This window comes from Gopherus evgoodei, chromosome 3 (assembly GCF_007399415.2).
Source record: "Gopherus evgoodei ecotype Sinaloan lineage chromosome 3, rGopEvg1_v1.p, whole genome shotgun sequence".
NCBI lineage: Eukaryota > Metazoa > Chordata > Testudines > Testudinidae > Gopherus > Gopherus evgoodei.
In genome coordinates this window covers 172,860,698-172,886,858 of record NC_044324.1, presented here as the reverse complement: position 1 = coordinate 172,886,858, position 26,161 = coordinate 172,860,698, and the positions used below count along the sequence as shown (strand labels likewise).

Here is a 26,161-nt window from a genome sequence, read left to right as displayed (position 1 = left end):
GTAGGTGGGAAAATGATACCCCATCTTAACTTCTTCCTTGGAGATTTTTTTTTCTTCTAACATTTATATAGAGATTTATAAGCGTGTCATGCTTTTCAGAGACAATAAAGGACAAGTGATTGCCTGATAGAGTTTACCATATAGGCTAGGAGTTTTGAATCTTAGATCAAGGTTATTACATCAAGGCTTAAAATTTTTTTGCAGGCACCTATTTGCCAGAGAACTTAATCTACTTTCCAGAGTCCATTGTGAAAGATGGGAAGGCCCCACTGTCCAGAGGTAGTACCATGGTGAGAAGTCCAGTCCCTCTACTCCTAGAAATGGGGAAGGGTCATGAGATTCCTACTAGATCTTGCATATGGATTCCTAAATCCCACTTAAGAGATTCCATCTTTCATATCACCCTCCAGCTAAAAGGAAGGTTTCAAATGTGCCAGTTACCAGCCCCCTTTGGCTATTGAAGGGAAGGCGCATTCTCTCTCTTCTCCTTCCCATCCCAAAGCCTCCTATCTTCTGCATAGGTAAGGGGCTCCACAATGCCTCCTCTGCTTCCTGGCTGTTGTAGCTGGGCACTGGGCATTCTGCCATCCTACCACTTCCCTCCAGCTTCCTGGCTGCTAACACAAAGCAATGTTTGCTAATCTATATTCCTCCCATTTATATCCCAGTTAATAGCTCTGATGTCTGTTTCCACTGCTGCTCATAGCTTTCTCAAGCAGTAGTACAATTGATGGGATGTCAGTTTATGGTTGCCCTCAGTTTTCAGAATAGGAGCAGTAAAAAGTAACAACTATCAAGTCTGTTTTCACTCTGTTAAATCATAGGAGAACTCTGAGGAGCAGGACCAGCAGCAGCAGCGGGGTATTACAGTCCTCTATCTCTCTCCAGACCCAGCAAGACAACACTGCATTGTTAGCCTTCCAAATGTGAAATGCATTTAATCTTCGCAAGAACAAGGGATAGAAACTCTTCATTTAATTAAGTCAAAGGAAAACTAAAATTCTGCAGAATTTGGCATAGGTTCTTCTATGCGTCAGGAAAAGCTGCTTACTCTCCAGTGGCAGATGGATTTTTCAAGTCCTCCATTACCTCAAGTTTCCCAGTTTGTTCAGCACCAAATGCAATGAGACTTTCCGTTTTCCCTATAAATTCTGGGAATTATGAGCACCTGCTCCATCAATAGTGATGAGTTCCATGATTATTTACAAATATGTGTTCAACTTCTTGAAGTCATCAGTTTGGGTTTAATCAAAATATCAGTTTCGATAGCATAACAGTAGGAAAATAAATGCTTTATTTAATATTCTAAAAGCTGAGGGCAACCTACAGTAAAACATAACTGTCTACTAGGTTTAGTTTTGTTTTTGGTTTTTAAGGACTTATGCCTTTTCATCCTATTTTGGTTATAAACTGAAAATGTTTGTTTTCTTGTGATTCCTTTGTATTTCTAAAGTACAGTTACATTAAAAATGCTATGTCATTTTAATTTATCTTTATCTTTATTTATTTATCAGGAATTAAGTAGTTAAGAGTTGTAGTTATTCTGTATCATTTGACACAGACCACAAGCACTTAGCCATGATGCTTAAAAGATGGATTAGAAACTAGGTTTAGTTTGTCTAGCCTTATCTGTTCTTTCATCTTCACAGCTGATGTAAGGAGTGTGTCACTGATGATGCTCAGTAATAGGTATGCTAATGTGTAGCTTATTTGATGCTTTGAATTAGAGTATTGCTTGAAAAACATATTTTTGATTATTCCTTTCTTATCACAACTGTGCTGGTCAGCATATGTGTAAAGTGATATGTAACGTTATTCTACATAAGATGGTGCTTTCTGCTTTGCCTAAGAGTCGTAACTTTTTAGGGGCTGTTTTATACACGGGTGGTTTTTGTTTCTTTGTTTTTTGTCACCATAACTATTTTGGTTTAGTAACATATGTAGTTAAAGCAGTACAACACCCTAGTGTGGACACAGTTTTACCTGTACAAAGATGCTTATAATGGTACAGTTCATTCCCCTGAGCCAGGATTTCACTCCGTATCTTTTGCAGGGACAATGTATCTTATTTTTAGACAAATGGATTTTTTTTTTAGTTGCTTCTGGAACAATCTCAGAAGCCTTCATAAATTTTGAGCCATTAATACAGTGGTGTGGGAATTAGCAAATCTGTATTCTTTCAGAGAACTGAGAATTTTTTGTGAAAAATGGTCTATTGGTTAGTGTCTTCTATCTGCAGAATATAGAAACAGTATTAAAGATGACTATTGAAAGTAAGCCAAGTTCATGCTTTACCTGAAACTGTGGTTTTAGTTACATCTTCGGAACATCTGTTTATCATATCCATAGATATTGAATCTTTAGGTAGATTTATGGTTTTCCCCCCAGAGACCGCTTTTGGTCATCTTAATTACAATTTTTTAAAATATGAAGTGTATATCGAAGATTATTACTCCATGAAAGAAGATCAGTTTTGAAGAAGAACAAGTATTAGCAACAATACATTTGTGCCTGTTCTCTCTTACTATTCAGAATAACTTTGGTAGAGTTAGATTTCTAGTAAAGAAGCAACAACATTAGCAGTTGAAATAGGTTTTATTTGGGTACCTTTGGGGGTTCCATTTTTCTGGATAATGCCAGGCTAGAATATGCCAATTTAAAATATTTTCTTCCCTGGAACTGCACAGGGAAAAAATATTAGTGCGCAGGTATTAGTGCATTTTGTCTATGTTCAACAATTCTTTTTTTTTTTTTTTTCCAGACCTGCCAGACCATTCAAATTACCAAAAAGGTAAGGTACCATATAAGCACTTACAAATCTTGTGCATGTTCTTTCCTGTGTTAAGAAAACTATGTCTCGTGCACAGGTGTTAGTGTATTGTAAAATTAGCTGTTGTGCATATGACTAGGTTTCCTTCTAGAAACAGATGAAAGAATAATACTAATTGGACAAATATCCCGTGTTGTCTTCTGATTCTTTTTTAATTTTATTTTCTTTATGAATAGTGTGTGTGTGCGGGCGCACACAAAGAAAGCTGACCACGGTCCTGCTCCTGAGTGTACCTCCAGAAAATCCCTGGTCCAACAGCAATAATTATAAAACACTTCGGTTTAAAAAGCTCAGGAGAGGACATTGCAATAATCTTTCCTATCCTTAAACACAAATTCAGCATGGTTACAGGCTCTGTACATTTAATGGAAGAAAGTAGAATGGCTTACCCAAAATTGTGCTTGCACCTGAAATATTAGATACCATTTCAAATGAACACATGTTAAAGGAATAATCCACGTGCAGGAATTTCCCTCAGTAAATAATAGATCTGTTCAGTTAATATACTGCATATAAATCCAATCAAATACATTTCCACTGTACTTGAAACAATTGAAAACCTCTTAAATATACAACAACTAGATGTTTTGAAAAGTTGTATATATCTTTTTGTGTGCAACCAGATTATGATGAACCAGGTTTTTCTTATTATACACGGAGATACAGATTCACAGAGGGGAACTCCTAAGCATTATTTTATTGCTTAGTATGCAGACATAATTTCCCAGCTCATTAGAAGTGCAGTGAGGCAAGTAAAGAATCACAAGTATATAGATTGGGTAGATTAGGAACATGTAGCACCATATCACAAAGAAGTGTAGGAGACATTTATGTACTACAGACTAGACTGAATGCAGCAGATGTTTTGGCATAAAATAAATTTCAGGCAGCTATGAATTTTGTGGCTAGTGGGAACTTCCAGTTGATTCGGACTACTGAATGGCCGAAGAAATGACTTGCTTACCAGTCCTCTGACTCTTCTCAACCAGTTGCACCAATGTATTCGTGGGTTTGATCAGCTGGTATAAAGCAGGAAACTGAGGACTTGATTCAGGAAAGCTCTTAAACACATCTTTAACTTTAAGCATGCCGTTTTAAAATTTGAGTTCTTTCTTGAATAGGGGTGGATTTACGCAGATGCTTAATTGCTTTTCTGATTTGGGGGCAGAAGTCTGAGGTCAGTCACTTTCATCTTCAGGTCAATGCACCCACATTTTTAAAATTCAAGTCAAATCCACACCTTGCCTTTTAGGGGAAGTACTACAGTTTAATTTTAAAATTCGCACCTCCAACACAATGGCTACGAAATAAGTAGAAGTGGAGAGACCAACTTTTCCTTTTGGATAACAACTTAGGATCTCGGTTGTTTGTGGACAAATCACTTGGAGAGACTTCTTGCTTTACGCCAGTGTCATTAGTGCTACCAAATGAAGCTCAGACAAACAAAATCTGAAGTTGAGAAAAGAGAATTAGTTACTGTGTCTCAAAAATGTGTACTGGCTGGAAAGGTAATGATATTTCCAGATTTGTCAGAGGCTACTTAAAATTATTGTGAATCTACTTGATACACATACTCATGCCATTTTTTTGCATTTTCAGTTTGCATGCTCAAGGTACTAAAAAGCACATAACAGGCTAATTAACAAAATGCATCAGAGTGTTGAAAACCAACAAGGATTGCAAATTATATATGTAACCCTTCTGCCCCTCTGAGTTGGCAGCAACAGGGGCCGGGTTCAGTATCCAGGGGTTCCGTTTCAATAACGCAATGCAAAACTGGCTCGAGTCCCCACCCAGTGACCTGGGACAACTACATACCACCCCCCCCCGGGCACTTCTAGGAGGCAATACTTCCCCTCTCGCAAGCACAGAGTCTGAGTGTAGCAAAATCCTTTTAATAAAGGAGGGAAACAATGTGGCATCATATTGGGGAAACACCACAAACAGGATTCATAACATAAACCTTGAGCAAAAGACCCACCAAATAAGTTTTGGCAATGTCCTTTTCCCCTTAGGGTCTTAAGTCCAATCACCCCAAAGTCCAACAACCCAAAAGTCTCTGTCCCTGGTCAGCGCCGCCCCAGAGTTCAAAAGTTTATCTGCAGAGTTTTACATCCCCAGCCTGGGTGGAAATGGGGGGCGGCCACACAGGGTGTTAAGGGGCACCTTACGTGGGCTGGGGCCGACTGCTCCGCCTCTCCGTGGAGTTCTGCTGCAGCCTTCACCACGACCAGCTCCACTCCACACACTCTGTGCCACTCCTCCAGCCGACCCGCTCCAGCCGTCACCGCAAACCACTCCACTCTGCTCTGCTCTGCTCTGCTCACTGTTCCCTGGGCTGCTCCAATATGCTGCAAATTGCTCCACTCTGCCCGCCTCTTAGCGATAGATCTTCAGGCTCCCCCACTAGTTAACACAGCACTCAGTGATCTCAGCTGAGTAAGTTTAGCTCTTTTAGTGATTTCAGCTCTTAGTGATTTCAGCTTGTAGTAGGGGAGCCCCAGTGCTGGTGCACCATTAGGCCAAAGTGAATTCAGCTCAGCAGCCTCTAGATGGACTCCTACTGGAATCAAAATTAACTGTGCTCTTGAACAGTGGAGAGAGGCAGAGGTGCAATTGGTGTTCCAGGCCCTCAAAAATGGCCCATCCCATCAGGTGCACACACCAGTCCCCAACCTCTCCCAATTCATTGGCATTTGGCACCCATGTCCGTTGTCTAGCAAGTGCTACTTAATTGATGGTGAGACTCTGTCATAAAGCAGTCTCATAGTTCCTCATTCACATAATCAGGGTGACAACACTTTATTCCTCCTGCCCCAATAACAAAGAAATGGAGGATCCCAGAGCTGTCAAAATAACCATCCCAGGCTGCCGTGGGCAATGCAGACACCTGAAATTCTTTTCCACACTCCCTGAAATTCTTTCCACACTCCCCATAATTCACCACCAGATGTCAGGGTAGAGGCCATCCTGACTCTGCTTACATATAGAAACAAATGTTGTCACATAGTTCAAATGGATGCTTTTGCTGTTCTGGCTGCAGTGATCATTGCTGATACAAATATCCAGTGTATGACTGTGATGAGACCAACACTGAACCAGGGTGGGGAGTGGAGCAATGCTGGGCTAGGGAGGCCCCCCGCCCCTTATCAAGTGCAACTTGCATAGCACGTTCTCAGTCCAGGAACTGTTTTTAAAGGATACTACTGCTAGGAGAAGGGGGAAATGAGCGCATGTGACCAGGGCCACCCGGGGGGGGGCAAGTGGGGCAAGCCCCCCATGAGAATATAGTATTCTATAGCATTGCAACTTTTTTTTATGTATCAGAGGGGTAGCCGTGTTAGTCTGGATCCGTAAAAGCAGCAAAGAATCCTGTTAGTCTATAAGGTGCCACAGGATTCTTTGCTGCTTTACTTTTTTTAATGCAAGGGGCCCCCGAAATTGCTTTGCCCCAGGCCCCTTGAATCCTCTGGGCGGCCCTGCATGTGACACCAGGAAGCCAGGCTGATGCTGAGAGTTGTGTCAAGAGTAGCAACAGCTTTGTGAAGGCTGCTCTTGCAGCAGGGACTTGGATTCACCCTCTTTCTTTGGGAGTTGAAAGCTCTAACAGATATTAACTAACTGAACAGGACAGTAAGAGACTGAGGAAAGTCTGCGTAGTCTGTGATCATGCCCCAAACAAAGGAGCTCCAGATGTTAGGAAGCAAGCTCAGAGAACACATAATTTGGGGTAGTTCAGTAACTGGGCTGGACACTTTGATAACCTCTAGGGCCCTGGTTTGGGACCCGGTGAAGTAGGGGGGCCTGGGTTCCCTACTTTGCACCCTTTCTCCTGCTCCTTAAGTGGGGGACCAGTCAGAGCACAAGGGGGCGATTGAGACCACAACTGGGGCTTCCTCTGGGATGACTAGGCCAGCAGAAACCGTAAGGCCAAGACCTATCCACTAGGCTTGCTGGTCATCAGATCTTCCCACTACACTGACATAAAAAAAGTAGGACAATTTACAAGAGTAAAGATCTGGTAATGTTTCCTATATAAGGTTTATTAAAGTCCTCAAACAGGTCACATAGACCACAACTTTCTTTATTGTTAGTTATAGATTGTAGAGTTCTGCTCAACTGAGATGAGAGCAAGCTGCTCAGCAGAGAATGGAATCACACACACAACAGGGTAAAGGGATCATTCTTGCAGTAGCAACACAAATTTCACCAACACAACGGTGAAAAATAACTTTTCAAGTCTTCAGAGCTCTCGACAAACATTTAACTAGTCAAGGTAGAATCCGGTGTGTATAGAAATATTGAATCCTGTAAATAGAAAAATGTTGTTAAGTCATCTACTCCCTCTCCCTTAAATTTTGCGCAGTTAGATACTTGGGCAAATTGTACATTTATGTTTTTTTAATAACAAATTGCACTTCAAACAGATTTAGAAACTTTCACTAAATAAGCTTGAGAATTCCTGTGTGAGATTGGTAAAAATTATTCCACATTTATCTATGGAGAAACTGAGGCAAAGCCACAATAGCACTTGAATCTTCCCAAATCTGTGCTGAACCCTATAGAACATACCCCTTTCTCATTGCTGGAGTGAAGATTTTTCAGGCTGAGGCACACTGCAGAGGACCCCCAAACCAGTCAGTAACAGCATTGTTGGATACTGTTGGATTTATTATAGAGAAATGGTAAACTGCTGCCAGAGTGGCTGTCCTGTTGCCTTTGGATAAAAAGAGGAATTAGATTTTGTTTTAGCAATAGGACAGAAAATCTCTGGACAGAGTGTAACTGGATCCAGGTAAGAACATACAGATGTTGTGCTGGTCTGATTTTCAAAAGAACAACAGTCTCTTGGGGTAGTGAAAGTAGGTATAGAGAGAACTGTAATATAAACTAACCTTTCTTTTAGTCTGCATGGAGATTGAGGAAGAAGTAGAATATAAATTGTCCTGATCAATATTTACATGTGTACAACTAATATCAATATGCTATGATTCATACTCAAATGTTTTTTCAAAATGCATCACAAACCTCACCGGACTTTGTCCCCTCTGTTCTGAAGATTAGACAGCATAACCTTTCTGTAAAGTTGTCCTTGGAACTCCAGGACCTTGATTTCAAGTGACTGATTTAAGACTAATTATAGTCAACTTTGTACTTCTGGTTTTCATTTTCTTGCTTTTTTATTGCACACTTTTTGTCAATTTAACAAGAACCTCTTATTGAGATAAATATTTAATTAAGCATGTGTAAAAGCTTCTTTGCCCCAAGAATCTGAGTATATGTGTGGGTATTGCAGTTTATTTTCACCCTTGAACTTGCAGCAAATTCTGTGGACTATCATAATAGGCTCTGAGTAACTTTTTTAAAATTGTAGATTTAAGTTACAAAGCAAATGGTTCTTCTGGCTTATGCAAATCACTTATTTTCTTGTGTAGTATGGATCAGAGAAAACATTCTGACCAAACCAGAACTATAAAGTTGAGGAAGTAGTATAAAAATCAATAATGCATACTTGGTCTTATGAAGCAATTGGACTTAAAATGATGTTAATTGTGCTTTATCCATAGTTGCCAGAATAGATTGAGTAAAAGTAGCAATTATCATTACCTGACCTGTAAACCAAAGAAATCTATTTTTGAGTAAGTCAGAAATAATCATCTTAGAGGCAGTAGCAGCACACAAAAAATGCTAAACTGAAATCTATATTTTTATAACAATCTTGAAAGAAATACCAATGGACTGGTGAAAAAGACTTTTTCCAACAAGAACCCAAATGAAGTTTCAAGAGGAGAGGGATTTGCTGGAGATTAACATCATCTTTTTTGATCTGTTTCTCACTTCAATTAAAAAAAAATGAAAATGAGATTAAACTGGATCTCACATAGATACCTGGCAAAGGTCTGAAGCCTCCATTTAGGTGTAATAAAAAATAGTACCATGCTTTAGATGGGTCTTATTCCATAAGGAGAGAGGTGTGTGATAATTCTGTTCTTGCCTTCTTTTGTTTTCAAATTCCTCTTTCCTTGCTAAGATTTTTTTTTCTTTCCTTATAGTTATGCAGCCCTGATAGCCGACTGGCCTGTGGTGGTTCTAGGCATGTGTACTGTGTTAATAGTGGTGTGTGCATTGGTTGGCATATTAGTTCCAGATCTTCCAGACTTCTCTGATCCTTTGCTGGTAAGCTAGCAACTGTTTCCTGTACTGTCAGATAATTTTCTCTGCTGTACTATTTCCCCCAACAATAATAGTAAACAGGTAACCTAAGTAGTATTTAGAGAACTTGTTACATTGCTTTCCAATACAGATGTGCCCAAACCAAAACCCCAATTCTGAGCACACCTGAGCTTTTAGGGTATTTGGATATGAACTTTGCAGTCCAGACCCAGTTATATTTTCACAAGGGATGAGGAGCTGCTGAATTTTTCAGATTTTGTTTGTAAAAATGACATTTTTCTGTCACCATAAATCTATTTGGGTTGTTCTGAGTATATTTTAAGAGAGAAGTTCTTGTATTAGCAAGGCTAACAGATGTTGTGAGACTTATCTAATGAATCCTATGGAAGAGAGTAGTAGATAGTAGAGTTCCTGGTATTTCTTCTAATGCAAATGTCCTATTAGATCAAGACACCAAAAGAGTTAAGAGGGATACAAAGAGGTGGTTGCACATCAGCGTCTGTTATGCACTAGATTTGAATTCCAGTACCCAGCAGACAACTATCCAAAACTTATACATGTTCCACAAATGAATTTCTATGCATTTAATATTGTTGCGAATTTACTCAACGTATTAGAACATAATCACAGAAGACAGGTTCTCCATCCTGGAGATCATACATTCTAAATTAGGTTTCAGAGTAGGGTGCCAGGATCTATTAAAGGAAGAGGGAACCTAAGAACCTTTGAGTGATGGAGTCCTATCCATACTGAAGGTCTGAAAGGAATCTTTATCTGATTCTGATAAAGACTGCCGTCAGTTCTTATTTGTTCTGAACCAGCTCAACCATGTATTTAGAACTGTCATGGAAAGAGTTTTACTTGACTATCCTAACGTACTACAAAGTTACTGTTATATTGATACTATAATACCATTCCACTGTACAAAAAAAAAATGGAATTCAGTAAACTCGTATTTCTTGAAACAGTTAGCAGTCCTTTAAATTGCATTAGTCAAGACATTTTTTTCTTTTAAATGGTTCTTAGGCTTTGAGTTATTCTTCTGGGAATGGAAAAAAGACAAGAGACATGCAGACATAACAACAGAGATAATTATTCACGCTACAAAATATTCTGTAATTGAGATAAGTTAGCTCAAACCATTTATCCGCTGAAAATATCAAGAGCCAATTTACTGATTGGTTAGGCAGTATAGACAATCACTATTTCTGACTGATGGTGTGTAACATAAATCAGAATTTATAACCACTCTGTAAGACGTATGCAATTGGTCATTATTATGTCAAAACATCCTGTTATAAAGCAATTCACCTCTAAACTAGATGTCTGGAGTAACTGAACTTTCTAATTATAGTTGTCCATCACTTTGATGTTCATGTTTTCCATTCTTCTTTTAAAGCAACGGAATGAAATGTACTAATAAAATTCTGTAATGTTCTGCCTTAGGGTTTCGAGCCAAGAGGGACTGCAATAGGCCAGAGATTAGTCACATGGAATAATATGGTGAAAAACACAGGGTACAAAGCAACATTGGCAAATTATCCTTTTAAATATGCAGATGAACAGGCTAAAAGGTAAGAATTTTTTAATCATCTTATTGTCTCAGCTTTCTGCAATAGAGCCTGCTCCAACGCCCCCAGAAGTCAATGAGTACACTCCCATGGACTTGAAGGGACATTGGATCAGACAAACCCCCTTCCTCCCCCCCAATATTCCTTAGGCCTCATGTATGGAACTAGACTGAAGAGAGGGTTTGATAAAACTTACCCTATGATATAGTGTAACAATTGAAAATGTCTTGTGTTTTTCACTTTGAACTACAAGAATTTTTCAGTGTTAAAATAAAGATAATATGCTTTAAGATCCCTAGGAGAATAAAAGCATCATGAATATTTGAGTTATTGAATGTTGAAGTCATATGAGCACTTGTATCTATTTTCTCTGGCCAAAGCTGGTAAAATGTGTAAGTTGTTAGGAAACTCCTTTTAAGAATCTTATATTCTGTGTTCAAATAAGATAAAAATGTTTCCTCTATTTTAGTCATCAGGATGACAGATGGTCAGATGATCACTATGAGAGAGAGAAAAGGCAAGCAGATTGGAATTTCCACAAAGACAGCTTTTTCTGCGATATTCCAAGTGAGTGGAATGGTGTTAATAGTAAATCTGAATACTGTGGGAATATTCACAGGAAATGTTTCACTATTAGAAAAAAGAGGTCTTGCTCCCTATATTTGATATGCACCTTCTTCCTCTTTGCATAAGGCTCTGAGAAATTTAGACTAAATCACATTTTAAACTCCATCAGCAGTTCCCACTGAGCACTACTCCTCATCTTTTCTTATAGAGCATTTCTTGAAAAGGTTTTGGTTTTAGTTGTTGACAATCCTAAATGTTAGTACCTTAAAATATATTAGTACAGAAGTAGCACTTAATATACATTAAGACATTAGTAATGCATTATCCGTACTTTAGCTTAAATCTAAACACAGAAATTCACTTTTCCTTATATATTCTTCTTGCAACACTATTTTTAAAGGACATCTGTGAGGTCAAATCTGGCCCAAAATTTAGGTTTTATAAAATCAAGCCTTTATAAAACCTAAGACCAATGGAAATGTTTCCATGAAATTTAAAATACCCAAGGGGAAGGCTATTTAAAACAAATAAACATTCCTCTTCATATTTAACCAGCCACATATTTCAGCTTTGTGACAGTAAGCACTTTTTGGACAGGAACCATGTCTTGGTATGTGTGCACACAGTACTTACCCATGGGCCCCAGTCTTGATCTGGAGCCTCTGGGGCCTACTGCAGTATAAATGTTAATAACACTGCATGAGAACATGAATGTGAATTGACTAGAAAGTGACTAATTTGTTTCTATTGTCAGAATGAGAGAGAGGCAAAGTAAATACCAAAGTAGATTTTATAAAATTCTCTTTTTTAATAATATAAGGTCTGTCTTCTAACAAAGGTAAGAAAATTTGGCCCTGTCAATAACCTATTCCCAGATTTGGACCTTAGCGTCCAAAATATGGGGGTTAGCATGAAAACCTCCAAGCTTAGTTACCAGCTTGGACCTGGTACTGCTGCCACCACCCAAAAAATTAGAGCATTTTGGGGCACTCTGGTCCCCCCAAAAACCTTCCCTGGGGACCCCCAGACCCAAATCCCTTGAGTCTCACAACAAAGGGAAATAAACCTTTTCCCTTCCCCCCCTCCAGGTGTTCCTGGAGAGATACACAGAAGCAAACTCCGTGAATCTAAACAGAGGGATTCCACCCTCCCCGTTCCCAGCCTGGAGAACAGAATTACCGAGAGTCAATCTCTCTTCCCCCCTCACCCAGAGGGAATGCAAAGTCAGGCTAGTACATCTAACACACCCAGGTTTCCCCCTGACTTCTTCCTCCCACCAATTCCCTGGTGAGTACAGACTCAATTCGCTGGAGTTCCCCAGTAAAGAAAAACTCCAACAGGTCTTAAAAAGAAAGCTTTATATAAAAAGAAAGAAAAATACATAAAAATGGTCTCTCTGTATTAAGGTGACAAATACAGGGTCAATTGCTTAAAACAATATTGAATAAACAGCCTTATTCAAAAAGAATACAATTCAAAGCACTCCAGCAACTATAGACATGTAAATACAAAAGAAAAACAATAACCCTTGTTGTTTTTATGATCTCTGTACTCACAACTTGGAAACAGAAGATTAGAAAGCAGGAAATAGAAATCACTTCTCAAAGCTGAGAGAGATTCAGGCAGACAGAAGACAAAAAACTCAGACACAAACTTCCCTCCACCCAGAGTTGAAAAAATCCTGTTTCCTGATTGGTCCTCTGATCAGGTGCTTCAGGTTACTTTTTTTTCAGGTGAAAGAGACATTAACCCTTAGCTATCTGTTTATGACAGGCCCAGATCATCCTTTCCTTTTCCATGAGTGGAGATAATTGAGACCAAGCAGATTTCTCCTGAGCAAGGGCAAATGTGGGAGGATCTATCTTGAAATCCACTTGTGAGTTAATGCTGCTTGAAGCAGCATTAACTCCTACAGTCCCATCCATGATAGCATTTACACCATCCCAGGGGACTCAGGCAATGGCAACAAGGTAGCTCTCTCATCTTGGACCCCTTTGCCTTCTTTGTTCCTTGAGTTCTCTCCCTGTGTGTCTTCAGGATCACCAGGATTTGGGAGGTTACGGCTCACTACTCCTAAAACACTTAGGCTATGTCTTCACTACCCGTTGGATCGGCGGGCAGTGATCGATCCAGTGGGGGTCAATTTATTGTGTCTAGTCTAGATGAGATAAATCGACCCCTGAGCGCTCTCCCATCGACTCCTGTACTCCAGCTTGGCGAGAGGCACAAGCAGAGTCGACGGGGGAGCGGCAGCAGTCGACTCACCACGGTGAAGACACCATAGTAAGTTGATCTAAGTACGTCGACTTCAGCTACATTATTCATGTAGCTGAAGTTATGTAACATAGATCGCTTCCTCACCCCGCCACCTCGTGTAGACCAGGCCTTAGAAAAGCCTGTTCCCTCTTCCGTGGCAATTCTGTATGGTGTACCTCATGCTGGTTTTTATGTTTGTTTGTTTTTTTGTCTCCTCTGCTCATTGACAGTTGGGGAAGATCTGGCTGTTTTCTTTTGTTAAAATAAGATTTTTAATCTGATGACTATTGATATAATTTTTCATAATAGTGCATGTTTTAAAGTTCAACTACAAAACTATGCGGAACATCGGGCCTTCACCATTGCCTCCCATCTTTGATGATCTCTTGCTCTTAACTTCTTCCCATGTCATTTAGATAGCGTTCAGTTCTGCGTATGTTGTGCATTGCCATGTTATCCTTGGCCTCCCTTATCGCTTCCTGCCCTGGGGGTTCCAGTCCAATACCAGCTTTGTCGTGTTATTCGAGTCTTTCCTCCATGTATGTTCTAGTCATCTCCATTTTCATTCTATAATTTTCTGTCCTGTAGGTTTCTGTTGCAGCCTCCTCCAGAGTTCATTTGTGCTGTGTGGGGGGGGAGGGGGTTGGGTTTTTGGGAGAGGGAGAAGGGTTGGCCATCTGATACTGAGGATTTGTCCAAAGCAGTTGTTTATGAAAAACTTGGAGGTTAGTTATTAAGACCTTACTAAGACTACAAGTTTCAGCGCCATATAGTAAGACTGACTTTACAAAGATGTTAAATATTCAAATTTTAGTTTGGAAGACAAGACTTTTGTTTCTTGAGATCTGCTTTAGAGTTACAAAGGCATGGCTTTCGCTGTTCTGGCTTTAGTATCTTCATCTGTGCTACCTGTTGTACTTACAGTGCATTATTGTGAATTATTGGATGTCTTCTATGTCTGTCCCCAAATTGCACAAAATCAAGCAATATGAAGCCCAAAGTACCATATTGTACTCCAAGGTACTTAAGATTTGTGTGTGTGTAATATGCATTCCTGGTTAGCTAAGTAGTAAGTTCTGGTAGCCACTAAGACATTATTCCCTGTTGCTGAAAGCTGTTTCAGATAAAAGTAACTTAATATTTTTTAACTAATAAATGAAGCTTCTTTTATGGTGGAATTTGTGTGCATTCGACCTATCTAACTTCCAGAATACAGATTTTATTTTTTTTTTAAAAAGGCCCCAAGGACTTCCCAGAAACTTCAACTGAAGTCACCAGCCCCTAAAGGAAAGAAATCATTTTATAAATGTCGTTGTAATTATTAATGATATCCCCAAGTATATTGTTTCACCAAGGCAGCCTTGGATTATATCATGTATCCACTACCAATATGTTGCAAATTAAGGTAGGCCTATAATAGTTTGCTGCTGAGACCTTTCCTTCTTTCTTGTCAGATTTCAGAGGACAGACAATGAGCGTGGCTAGAAATTTATTAGGATTGCTGAACTGTATAAAATTGACTAAGATAGGAGACTGAAGTTTAGAGAATTCTTTCAGCTTTAAGATGTTGAGGGAGATTGAAGCTCTTATAGGAATCAAGTCTTTCACATAAAGAGACCATCCATCTCCTCCCTTGGAAAAAAGGTAGTTTCCCACCTTCAGACAAATGTTCTGAAGACTTATAGTTAAAGTAATTATCTACTTTTTGAATGATGGGAATCTGTTTTAGTCTCTTATATCAGACATACCTGTGAAATTCATAAACCCTCTTACTATATTTCCAGGTGATCGATACTCACGAGTGGTGTTTACTTCCACAGAAGGAGAGAATTTGTGGAACTTGCATGCAATTAAATCAATGTGCAGTGTAGATAATTTGAGGGTAAGTAAAGAAAACCTTTTTCATCTGGATTAAGCAGAGTAATATATATTTGAAACTCCCAGTCCGTTATAGCTAACCGCTAGATGAAAGCATTTCAAGTTGTTTTCTTGCTGCAAAGTAAGCAATCCACGGGCCGGCACTAGTTCAGAAACAATTTTTGCCAGATTACAGATCAGAATTTCTGTTTTTGCACCTCAAGTGATCTTCACTAAAGATAAAGCCTATTTCCCTGCTCCAGCACTTTCTGAACTAAAGGGTACATGTTATTCTTTTGCAGTGTATTTCCTTTCATAATAATACACCAACCATTTTGTTTCCCAAAGAAGGCAAGGATTTCATTTTTGCCCCGTACTTTTATTTCCCTTAAAACAGGCTGTCAGCATCTTTGTTCTGTTCTGTATACATCTCTTGCTGTCAGTGGGTCACTTAGCCCTATGAACTCAAAAGAGAATAGCTTGGCATCAGAGACATCAAAGGGACATAAATACAGTTTCTAGGCAAACAGCAAAAGTAATCCAGTCCAGATTGCATAGTTCTGAATTAAACATTTACTTCTACCTTAGAACATGAAAGAATGAAGGAAGACACTTTGTCCCTGTCAACCCAGACTAGTAGATATTTTTTCTATGGTCAGTGTCAATAGGGCCTTGCTCTCATTCCGTAAAGAGTCAAAATGATAAAGGCAACAGCCAGCCTTAGGGAATTTAATAGTTGGTCTTGCATGTGTTAGAAGTTAACTGTGCACATCGTTGAGATTGAGGTCTGGTTTCAACTAATAATGGACGTTAACTGACAGTTACAAAGTGCATTCTGAACTAAAAGGCATAATGTATTTGAATAAGACATCTGAAAAGTATAAGCTTCTCACTCGCTGAAAACACAATGCTTTAAATTGCAATGCAACTGTAATTTTTTGTAAACTCAGAGACCTGGTGTAGAAATTAACTTAGATAAAATTAAAAATATATGACCTTAGAAATTATCAATTAATGTCCTGGGTGGAGGCCCATTATCTTTCCCCCTCACCAAACAAAATTCCCATCACCGGTTAACCTAACAAACACAACATAGGCATTTAACCAGTCATGTTTTTTTAGATTGTGTTATTTGATCAAGAGTTGTTTTATCAGTGTCGTCAGGCAGTCACCATAAGACAGCCAATTTCCTCCCTGGTTTTTTTAGCTGGTATTTGCTTGCCTAGGATTCTGAGTTTCCCAATATAAGCAGTGAAATATGTTACAGCCAGTGGTGCTGAGAAATTAATCTTGCTGAAATTTAGATTAACAAAATCAAGACAACAGTGGTTTTCTATAGTCACTCCCAATTTTTGTAGGATTTCTGGAGTCATGGCAATGATTTTGAAGTTAAGATATCAAGTTATATTTTATTTGTATGTGACACTTAAATATAAAGGACTAATTCTAAATGCTATCTAAGAAGTGCTAGTCTGTGAATGTCCACATAGACTGCTGCTTCAAATAAATGCCACTCAACATTGATCAGTCCAGGTCACAGCATATTTGTGTCATAAATAAAAAGGAAATATATTTTTGGATAGCTAAATGAAGATAGCTTGCTACGTCTGAAGGATAATTTTGTGGAGCTTGTAATGTTACTGAAAAATTTACCCTTTTATTCTAAATATACCTTGAACTTCTAGAATTTATTATCTCAGTACTACTTATTTAAAAGTCCTGATTGCCAAAAAGTAGTCAACCCTTTTCAAAGAAGAATAAGAGGCAGCTACTTTGAAGAAAAAGCACCATGTAGTAAGCCATGAAGACGTCTCTCCCTTAAAAAACAAACAAACTACCACTTAAGTACTAGGATCATGGAAGTTTAGCAGTGTCTGTAGATATTTTATATAGCATATTTGTAGCAGATCAAACATTTTGGACAAGAGATCTTTTTCTTGTAACTTCGATTTGTAGTTAAGCATTTAATCATCAAGCAGTGAGTTGGAGAGAACAATTGCATGGATCAAGGTGGTGGTGTGGCTAGCTAGTTAGTTGGATTTGTAACTTGATAAGAATGGATGTTGTAATTATTACCTGTCTATATGCACAGTACTTTTAATTAAAAAATAGTTAAACTAGGTGCCAGTTGCTTAGACATTTTGGACGAAAACTTGTTTTCATAAAAATATTGCTTCTAAATGGCTTGTGCTATTCTTAAACCATATATAAATGTAATTGCTTTTCAAGCACCTCCTGGATCTCATGAGGTGCTTAGATGTGCCTTGCTTTCAATTGCTATGTTCTTTTGCTGGTATTTGACCTCTTACTGCATAGGTCAGTGTCCACTCTAACGAGTCTCAAGAAATGGGTGTGTTTTTTGACCTTTAGTTTTTGTTAGACTCTCTCTTCTGTTGGCTACAGTTCACTTATTAAATTCACGCCTGATTAAGGGCCCCAGTTCTGTTTTCATTGAAATCAGTGGCAAAACTTTTGTTAAATTCAATGATAGCAAAACTAGGCAGTACATTTTCTGGAATTTTGCAAGTTAAGTTGAAGTGCAAACTTAAGGTTTCATATATTTTACTCTTGATATGTAGGATCTCTATTCCAAACTATTATTTGCAATAATATGAGCTATCTGTATAAATCTCCTGCACATCAACAGAAGAAGGGATCTTTAAAATCTTATTTCCAGCTGCTTAACATTTAAACACAATAATTATCTTGGGTATATTATAACAACTTTAACCATCTGGTTTACTAATACTTAGGGCGCCGTCCTGCAGCTGCTCAGCACATGGCATTCCCATAATCTTCAATGGAAATTCCACATGCAGACTGGCTACAGGATCAGGACCCTAATTTTTAAATTACTAGAATTAGAGAAGTCCTTTCCTTCCCAAATCAATTACAGGAAGCTTTCCTTACTATCCGTATGCTTTTTATTTTTCATAAACTTCAAAGATTCCAAATATAGGAGCACAAGCCAACATCACCAGGCAGATCCATTTGCCAAGCTGGCGTGCCCTTGTAGGTAGCATACATGCAGAATGCATACCTTCACGTCTTTAGATATCCCAGTAACAAATGGAGATGTTGCCAGTGACACAGCTGACCTGGCAAGTACCAGCTAACCATGGCTGGCTCCAAGGTTTTTGCCACCTCAAGCAGAGAGCGAGAGAGGGGGAAAAAAAAACCCGATCGCGATTGCAATCGGCAGCAGCTTCACCGCGTTGCTTTCTTCTTCGGCAGCAGATCCTTCCCTCCGAGAGGGACCAAGGGACTTGCCACCAAAGAGCCCGACATGCCGCCCTTTTCCCTTGGCCGCCCCAAGCACCTGCTTGCTGAGCTGGCCCTCTAGCTAACCTTGGCAATATCTTTTGATCAGTCAACAAAGTAGGGCCTAATCCTGCAATGCTAATGTTTTGTAAATAATGTTTTTACATAATGCTTTAAAAAGGTATTCCAGACGAAATTTTGTTTTTCCTTTCCAAGTTTCAGCTGCCATCTTATGTTACTTGATCTTTGGCAACAGTTACTTTACCAGCAAATGTTTATAGCTTGCAGCGAGTACTGAAGAATAACATATAAGCCTCATTGTCCTATCTTGAACTTGACTATGTAGAGAGAACAATGCAATCCTTTCCTGCCAGTTCGCTTGGCTGACCCAGAACTTGCATATTATATCCTCATAGGATAATTCTGGAGATGTGCCATGAAAAATACAGATATGCTATTCCAGTGCTTCCTTTTATTTATTAGGTTGTTCATTTTTTCCTGAGTTTGCATGTGTGAGTGTATTTATCTGGAAACAATCAAATGTGAATTATCCTGTTTTTATGGAATGTCAGGTCATTCTTGTTCAGGAATTGTTTGACAAAATTAAGTCCATATTAAAGCTTTATAACCATCATGACAGTCCCCAAATTATGGGTTTTGTTTGTGTTACAAGTGATCACTGATGATAACCCAGTGTAATTTCAGTATAAATAAGAAGTAGTATGTCAGTTATTTAGCTGATGTGAAATCTGCATGGATAAAGGTTTCAGGGCTCATTCCTGTAAACACTTAGGCACCTGTGTAACTTCACATTAAAGTGAGTGAAGTTATGCCCATTCTGGAGTGTTTGCAAGATTGGTTCCAATTCATTGTTGTTTCCAAGCCAAGAGTTTGGACTTGCAGTGTGTGCATGGAATCTGGGGGTCTTAAATTCTTCGAGCCCTTATTTAGCCTTTAGGCTTTGTCTACTTGAGAAAATGTTACTGATGTAACTATATTGGGTAAGAAACTGACATAGTTAAATCAGTACAGCCCTCTTTTTGGACACCCTTACTTTTTAGTGATTCATATTGATTTAGCTTAAGTCAGTTCCTTACCCATTTAAGTTAAATCAGTATTAGGCACTGTTTATGCTGAAATAAGAGTTTCTACACCGATGGAGCTAATTTAACTGATTTAATTAAATCAGTTTCTCAGTTTAAGGAGTTAAATTGATATAATTTTCATACGTAGACAAGGCTTTAGAGTCAGTCAGAGGAAAGTCAGCCAAATGCAGAAAGACAAAAATGTCTCATGTACAAAGTGAGCTGTAAAAGGGAGCTTAGGTTACATAGCACCTTGTCCTGAGCTATCCCATCCGCTTGTGCTAGAGCTGCCGGGAGAAGTCCCTACAGCTTCTAGGATCATCTTTGTGTGGTCTCAGGAGGGATGAGGAACAAATCACAACCAACCCTCTGGGCAACTGATTAGTTTAGAAAAATAAACATTGGGAAGCATTAGAAGGAAAGAGTGCACCTCAGTTGCTGCATCTTCAAGCAGAAGTAGAAGAAGGCTTCTAATCATAAGTGTGGTTCTGGAACAGCCTTCCAGTAGGAATAGTGGGGGCAATCTAATTGGTTTTAAGATGGAGCTTAATGAATTTATGAATGGGATTATATGACAGGGTTGCCTGTGATAGCAGGAGACTGGACTCAATAACCAGAAGGTTCCTTCCCGTCCTGTGTTCTTATGTGCTGACTATAGTTGTTAATGTACAATATTCTTAAAATTTCTGAGCATATGGGCCTGATTGTCCTATCACTTATACTAGTTTTTACACTGTTAGGACTCTATGAACTTCTATGGAGGGTCTCCTGATTTACCTTGATGTATTTGAGAGGAGGATCAGGGCCTGTGTGTATGTGTGCTTAAGAATTACAAATATTGGCACAGAATTCCATGAGTGTCACTCTCATCCCTCCTCGATGAACCTGTCTGTGAATTATTTGAAATTTAAAAATTAAATGCAAAGTGCCCATTCAAATGGCTCTTGCCCTAATGTTATAACTCTGTGTCTGTCTCTTCACAGATAAGATCTCATTCCCAGTTTGATGATCTCTGCCAGAGGACCACTGCTGCTTCATGCTGTCCCAGCTGGACGCTGGGCAACTATATTGCCATTCTAAACAACAGATCATCATGTCAAAAAATTGTAGAACGAGATGTTTCTCACACCCTAAAGCTGCTTCGTACATGTGCCAAATACTACTACAACGGAACCCTGGGGCCAGATTGCTGGGATGTGGCAGCCAAAAGGAAGGACCAGCTCAAATGTACAAATGTGCCTCGTAAATGTACAAAGTACAATGCTGTTTACCAGATTCTGCACTATCTAGTGGACAAAGATTTTCTAAACCCAAAGACTGCCGACTATGTCTTACCAGCTTTAAAGTACAGCATGCTCTTCTCTCCAACAGAAAAAGGAGAAAGCATGATGAACATTTACCTGGATAATTTTGAGAACTGGAACTCTTCGGATGGTATAACGACTATCACAGGGATTGAGTTTGGAATAAAACATAGTTTATTTCAAGATTACCTATTAATGGATACTGTGTATCCTGCCATAGCCATTGTCATTGTTCTCTTAGTCATGTGTGTGTACACAAAGTCCATGTTTATCACGCTGATGACCATGTTTGCAATAATTAGTTCCCTGATTGTATCTTACTTTCTTTATCGGGTAGTATTTAATTTTGAGTTTTTCCCTTTTATGAACCTCACTGCATTAATTATTCTTGTTGGAATTGGTGCAGATGATGCTTTTGTCCTGTGTGATGTTTGGAACTACACAAAATTTGATAAATCTCACGCTGATACTTCTGAGACGGTCAGCATCACCTTGCAACATGCTGCTCTTTCCATGTTTGTAACCAGTTTTACCACCGCGGCTGCCTTCTATGCTAATTACGTCAGCAATATTACAGCAATCCAATGTTTTGGTGTTTACGCTGGCACTGCCATATTGGTGAATTATGTTTTAATGGTAACATGGTTACCAGCAGTAGTTGTGTTACATGAACGATATCTTCTCAATATATTCAGTTGTTTCAAAAAACCTCAGCAAAGGGTATATAGCAACAAAGACTGCTGCACAGTGTTGTGCCAAGTGTGCCACAAGATTATTTTCGCAGTCTCAGAAGCATCCAGGATATTTTTTGAAAAAGTCTTGCCATGCATCGTTATCAAGTTTCGATATATTTGGCTGTTCTGGTTCCTCGCTTTAACTGTAGGTGGAGCATATATTGTATGTGTTAATCCAAAAATGAAATTACCATCACTGGAGCTCTCCGAGTTTCAGGTGTTTAGGTCTTCTCACCCTTTTGAACGCTATGATGCAGAGTACAAAAAGCTTTTTATGTTTGAACGTGTCCACCATGGAGAGGAACTCCACATGCCAATTACAGTAATCTGGGGTGTCTCTCCTGAAGATAATGGAGATCCTCTAAATCCTAAAAGTAAAGGAAAGCTGAAACTAGACAGCAGTTTTAATATTGCAAACCCAGCTTCACAGGTCTGGATTTTACATTTTTGCCAGAAGTTAAGAAATCAAACGTTTTATTACCAAACTGAAGAACAAGACTTCGCTAGCTGCTTTATTGAGACATTTAAGCAGTGGATGGAAAATCAGGACTGTGATGAGCCAGCTCTTTATCCCTGCTGTAGCCATTGGAGATTTCCGTACAAACAAGAAGTTTTTGAGTTGTGCATCAAGAGGGCCATCATGGAGTTAGAAAGAAGCACTGGGTACCATTTGTACAGCAAAACCCCAGGGCCTCGCTTTGACATAAACGATACCATCAGGGCTGTGGTACTGGAATTCCAAAGCACCTATCTCTTCACACTGGCTTATGAGAAAATGCATCAGTTTTACAGAGAGGTGGATTCATGGATTTCTAATGAGCTTAGTTCTGCTCCTGAGGGTCTTGGCAATGGATGGTTTGTGAGTAATTTAGAGTTCTATGACCTGCAGGACAGTCTTTCTGATGGTACTCTGATTGCCATGGGTCTTTCAGTTGCTGTTGCATTTAGCGTAATGCTGCTTACAACTTGGAATATAATTATAAGCCTTTATGCAATAGTTTCTATAGCTGGAACTATATTTGTCACTGTTGGCTCTCTGGTTCTTCTCGGATGGGAGCTAAATGTGTTAGAGTCTGTCACTATTTCTGTAGCTGTTGGCTTATCTGTGGACTTCGCTGTTCACTACGGAGTTGCTTATCGCTTAGCTCCTGATCCAGACCGAGAAGGAAAAGTCATTTTCTCTCTAAGCCGCATGGGCTCTGCAATTGCAATGGCTGCGTTGACCACATTTGTGGCTGGAGCAATGATGATGCCTTCCACGGTTTTAGCATACACCCAACTTGGCACTTTCATGATGCTTATAATGTGCATTAGTTGGGCTTTTGCAACCTTCTTTTTCCAATGCATGTGCCGTTGCCTTGGACCTCAAGGCACTTGTGGCCAGATTCCTCTGCCAAAAAAATTGCAATGCAACATCTTCTCCCAAGCTTTGTCAGGAAGCCAAGGAGACCAAGGACAAAACAAAGCACATCCTGTCAACACATTTCAGTTGGATTCCGGAGGGCAAAAACCAGAAATGGAGCAGGAGCATTATGAGTTAGAGCCTCTGGCATCACATACCAGTAATAGTAATTTATCGGAGAAAGTAAGTTATGAAGAAACCCACATCTGCTCAGAACTTTTCAATGGCAGACCCCCAAATTCATGCATGCCTGTGCATTCAGCATATAACAGTGAATTGAATAAAAGCAACAAAAATGAAGCTGGCTCAACCATAGTACAGCCATGCATTGATCAGCATCCCGTGTGCCCACTCTCCTCTCAGAACAGGCAGTGCAGCTGTCCAGATGCATATAGGCAGTTAAGTGACACTCTGTGCTACCATTGTGCTCCATCATCTGGTAATGTTGTGCAGATCCAAAACTCTGTGCCTCCTGTAAATGTTTTACAGCAAGCTGTTGAAAGCTATGTTCCCCCAGTCCAACATGTGCTCCATTGCAGTTGTCTTCAGAGGAGACTGAAAAGACCCATGATGCAGAACTCTCTGCCTAGAAATTTTTTTCTGCATTCAGTACAACAGTTTCAAACACATGAAAGAATAAACAGGAGAGATCCACCTAGTCTTCAGAATACAGAGGAGAGCATAAGAACTCTTCCAAAGGTGACAAGCTCCTCACCGTTTATCTGCAGAAGTGCTGGTTCTCTTATAAAACCTTGTTCTGAAGCTGAGAATAATGTATCAAGTAACCAAAAGGGACTTTGTAAAATCAGAGACAAGTGTGATTTAAGGGGTACAGAAGTAAGTGAGAATGAAGACAAGAGAACTTCAGTATCAATGCAGAAGAAGATAACTGAAATCAAGATAGATCCGAATCCATCGCAAACCGGCCAACTTTTGAAGGCTGACCAAAATGATCAGAAACACATACTGAACAGTATAGTGAGAGAGGCTGGGTATGAGTCTTGCCCTGAAAATACACAATATTGTAACAGAACTATAACAGTGAAGTGCAATTCTGTTGACGGTCACATGCCAAACATTGAAGCCAATGTGCCTGCTCTGTTAATGCATCCAGAACTTTCCAATGAAAGTTTGTTAATAAAAACGCTATAATAAATCTTACATTTGGCAATCCTATGTGTCTCTTTTAAAATTAATTTAATTTAAAAACAACACTATGGATAAAACAAATTTATATTATAGCACCATTTTGAAATGGAAAATATATTTTACAGAACAATGAACACTTGTTAAAATTAGTTAAAAAACCCATTACTATGTAATGAAACCTGAAGTTGAGAATGACTTTCTGTAAGTAGTAAGAGGCTTGCACTTAAATTAGTTTGTCCCAGATATTTGAGTCTGAGTTCTCCTTTTCCCACCATGCTGAAAAATAAAGCATTCCAAAGAGACTGTACCCTTTATCAGACCACGATTTAGGAGATTTGGTAACATTTTGAGGAAAGGGGATGCTGCCATATTGTCCAAGTATACTCCCTACTCAATTCCTTTGCTCTCTTAGGAGGCTTACAGGAGCTATGAATGATTCAAATCTAATCAGCCCTTCTGCTGAACACAATGCTGGCACCTGAAAGAGCAGGAGTTGCCATGGCTGTTTTGAATCAAGATCTCCTGTAGTCCGTGTTTTCAGTGTGTTCAGTTGGGAGTATGTTTAATTGTTAATGTGATATTATAATGAAATAAGAAAAGCAGCCTCTTTGGAGGTCAACAGAGAGAGAGATGCACTGGATGTCATTACTAGATATACATACTGTACAGTAGAACCCATTTAAAACTGGCCATTAGTGACAGTTACTATATAGAGACCTCTTAAGGACACAGGTTAACAGTGGTAACCTTAATTCAGATGGTAACTGGAAAATGCCTACTTTTTAATGACAATAGCAGAGAAATCGTATATGTAATTTAATATTAAAATCAGGAGTGAAAGGCCTTCCAATATAGTATTTTTTTCACTGAGTTCTGTACAAGTTGGAAGTGAAACCCCTGCAGATGAAGCACGGTTGATAACTATGCTATAGTCTTGTTGATGATAGGCTGGAGGAGGTCAAGTCAAAAAGGCTTTAAACAATTAGGTCTTAATTTCACATTGAGGTTTGCTTACCCAAAGGAGTGACCTAATTACAAATATTGGTCCAAGCCACATGACCAAGAAATTGGATTACAAGCATTTTGTATTCACAGAACTGCGGAGTTTTCTCAGATGTCAGATATAGATTTGTCTTACATAGAGCTGCAGGTATCAGTGGTTTGCCAAAGCAGATTTCAGAAATGAAATTTTATAGAGTATCTTAACTGAATATTTGTTAGTGTTTAATCTTGTGCCCAGTAATTGAGCTGTTACAGCAAACATTATGCTGATTTTTTTAAAGATAATATAACTGTAAAAGACTCATTTAATGGAATGGGTGTTGTCCAATATTAAGCACACTATGAATCAGTGAAAGAGGAGAGTAAATTTTTCCTGTTCTATTTTTCATGTCCAAGGGACGTGACAAATCAGTGTCAGGTGACAAACCACTTCTCTTTTAGCTGGGAGCCCCAGCATGCTCAGATACCACAAAGATGGGGTCAGCATAAGAACCTGAAGATTATAGAATAGACTAGAGTAGTGTAATTGACTTCCCTAGATCTGCAAATAAAACTCAGATTTCTCTGGCTTACAAATCTTCACTAAATTCCTGGCCAAACCATGCCCACCCCCTTATGCAGAAGCATAAAGGGGAGGACCACCCAAAGAATCTCCCCACCAAATGGGCTAGACATTAGACACATTTTCTGGCTCAGTAAATAACGGGGGGAGGTTAGCAGTGCTAGCAACTCTCGAAGGGAATAGGGGAGGCGAGATAGCCCAAGTGGCATCGACTAACAGAGCTGACCAGTCATGGAAGGGAGGCTTCACTGCTCTTTCTTAAAGGCAGGGGCCCAGTAGATGTGCTTTCTTACAGTGGAAGGTTTCTCCATAATGCTTCCTAGAGCACCTGCAGTGGTGGAGTTGCTATGTAAGGCCCATTAGAGCTATGAGACAATAAGGTGTGAAATAAAAGGAGAAAGATGTAG

At 39.2% G+C, this 26,161-nt stretch overlaps 1 protein-coding gene across 8 annotated transcripts in view; it reads left to right on the top strand.

Moving 5' to 3' along the window:
- DISP1 (dispatched RND transporter family member 1) overlaps positions 1-24,984 on the top strand; it is a 181,712-nt gene extending 156,728 nt beyond the window's left edge. For 7 of the 8 annotated variants that reach the window (XM_030557450.1, XM_030557448.1, XM_030557455.1 and 4 more), the window contains 6 exons: positions 2,762-2,791; positions 8,884-9,007; positions 10,451-10,578; positions 11,045-11,142; positions 15,183-15,280; positions 20,585-24,984. In XM_030557450.1, the coding sequence (XP_030413310.1) occupies positions 2,762-2,791; positions 8,884-9,007; positions 10,451-10,578; positions 11,045-11,142; positions 15,183-15,280; positions 20,585-24,193 (4,087 nt within the window). In that variant the 3' untranslated portion in view covers positions 24,194-24,984. Of the gene's footprint in view, positions 1-1,649; positions 1,690-2,761; positions 2,792-8,883; positions 9,008-10,450; positions 10,579-11,044; positions 11,143-15,182; positions 15,281-20,584 lie in introns of all 8 variants that reach the window. The other variant, XM_030557454.1, reaches the window with a different exon arrangement.
- Positions 24,985-26,161: the final 1,177 nt, after the last annotated feature.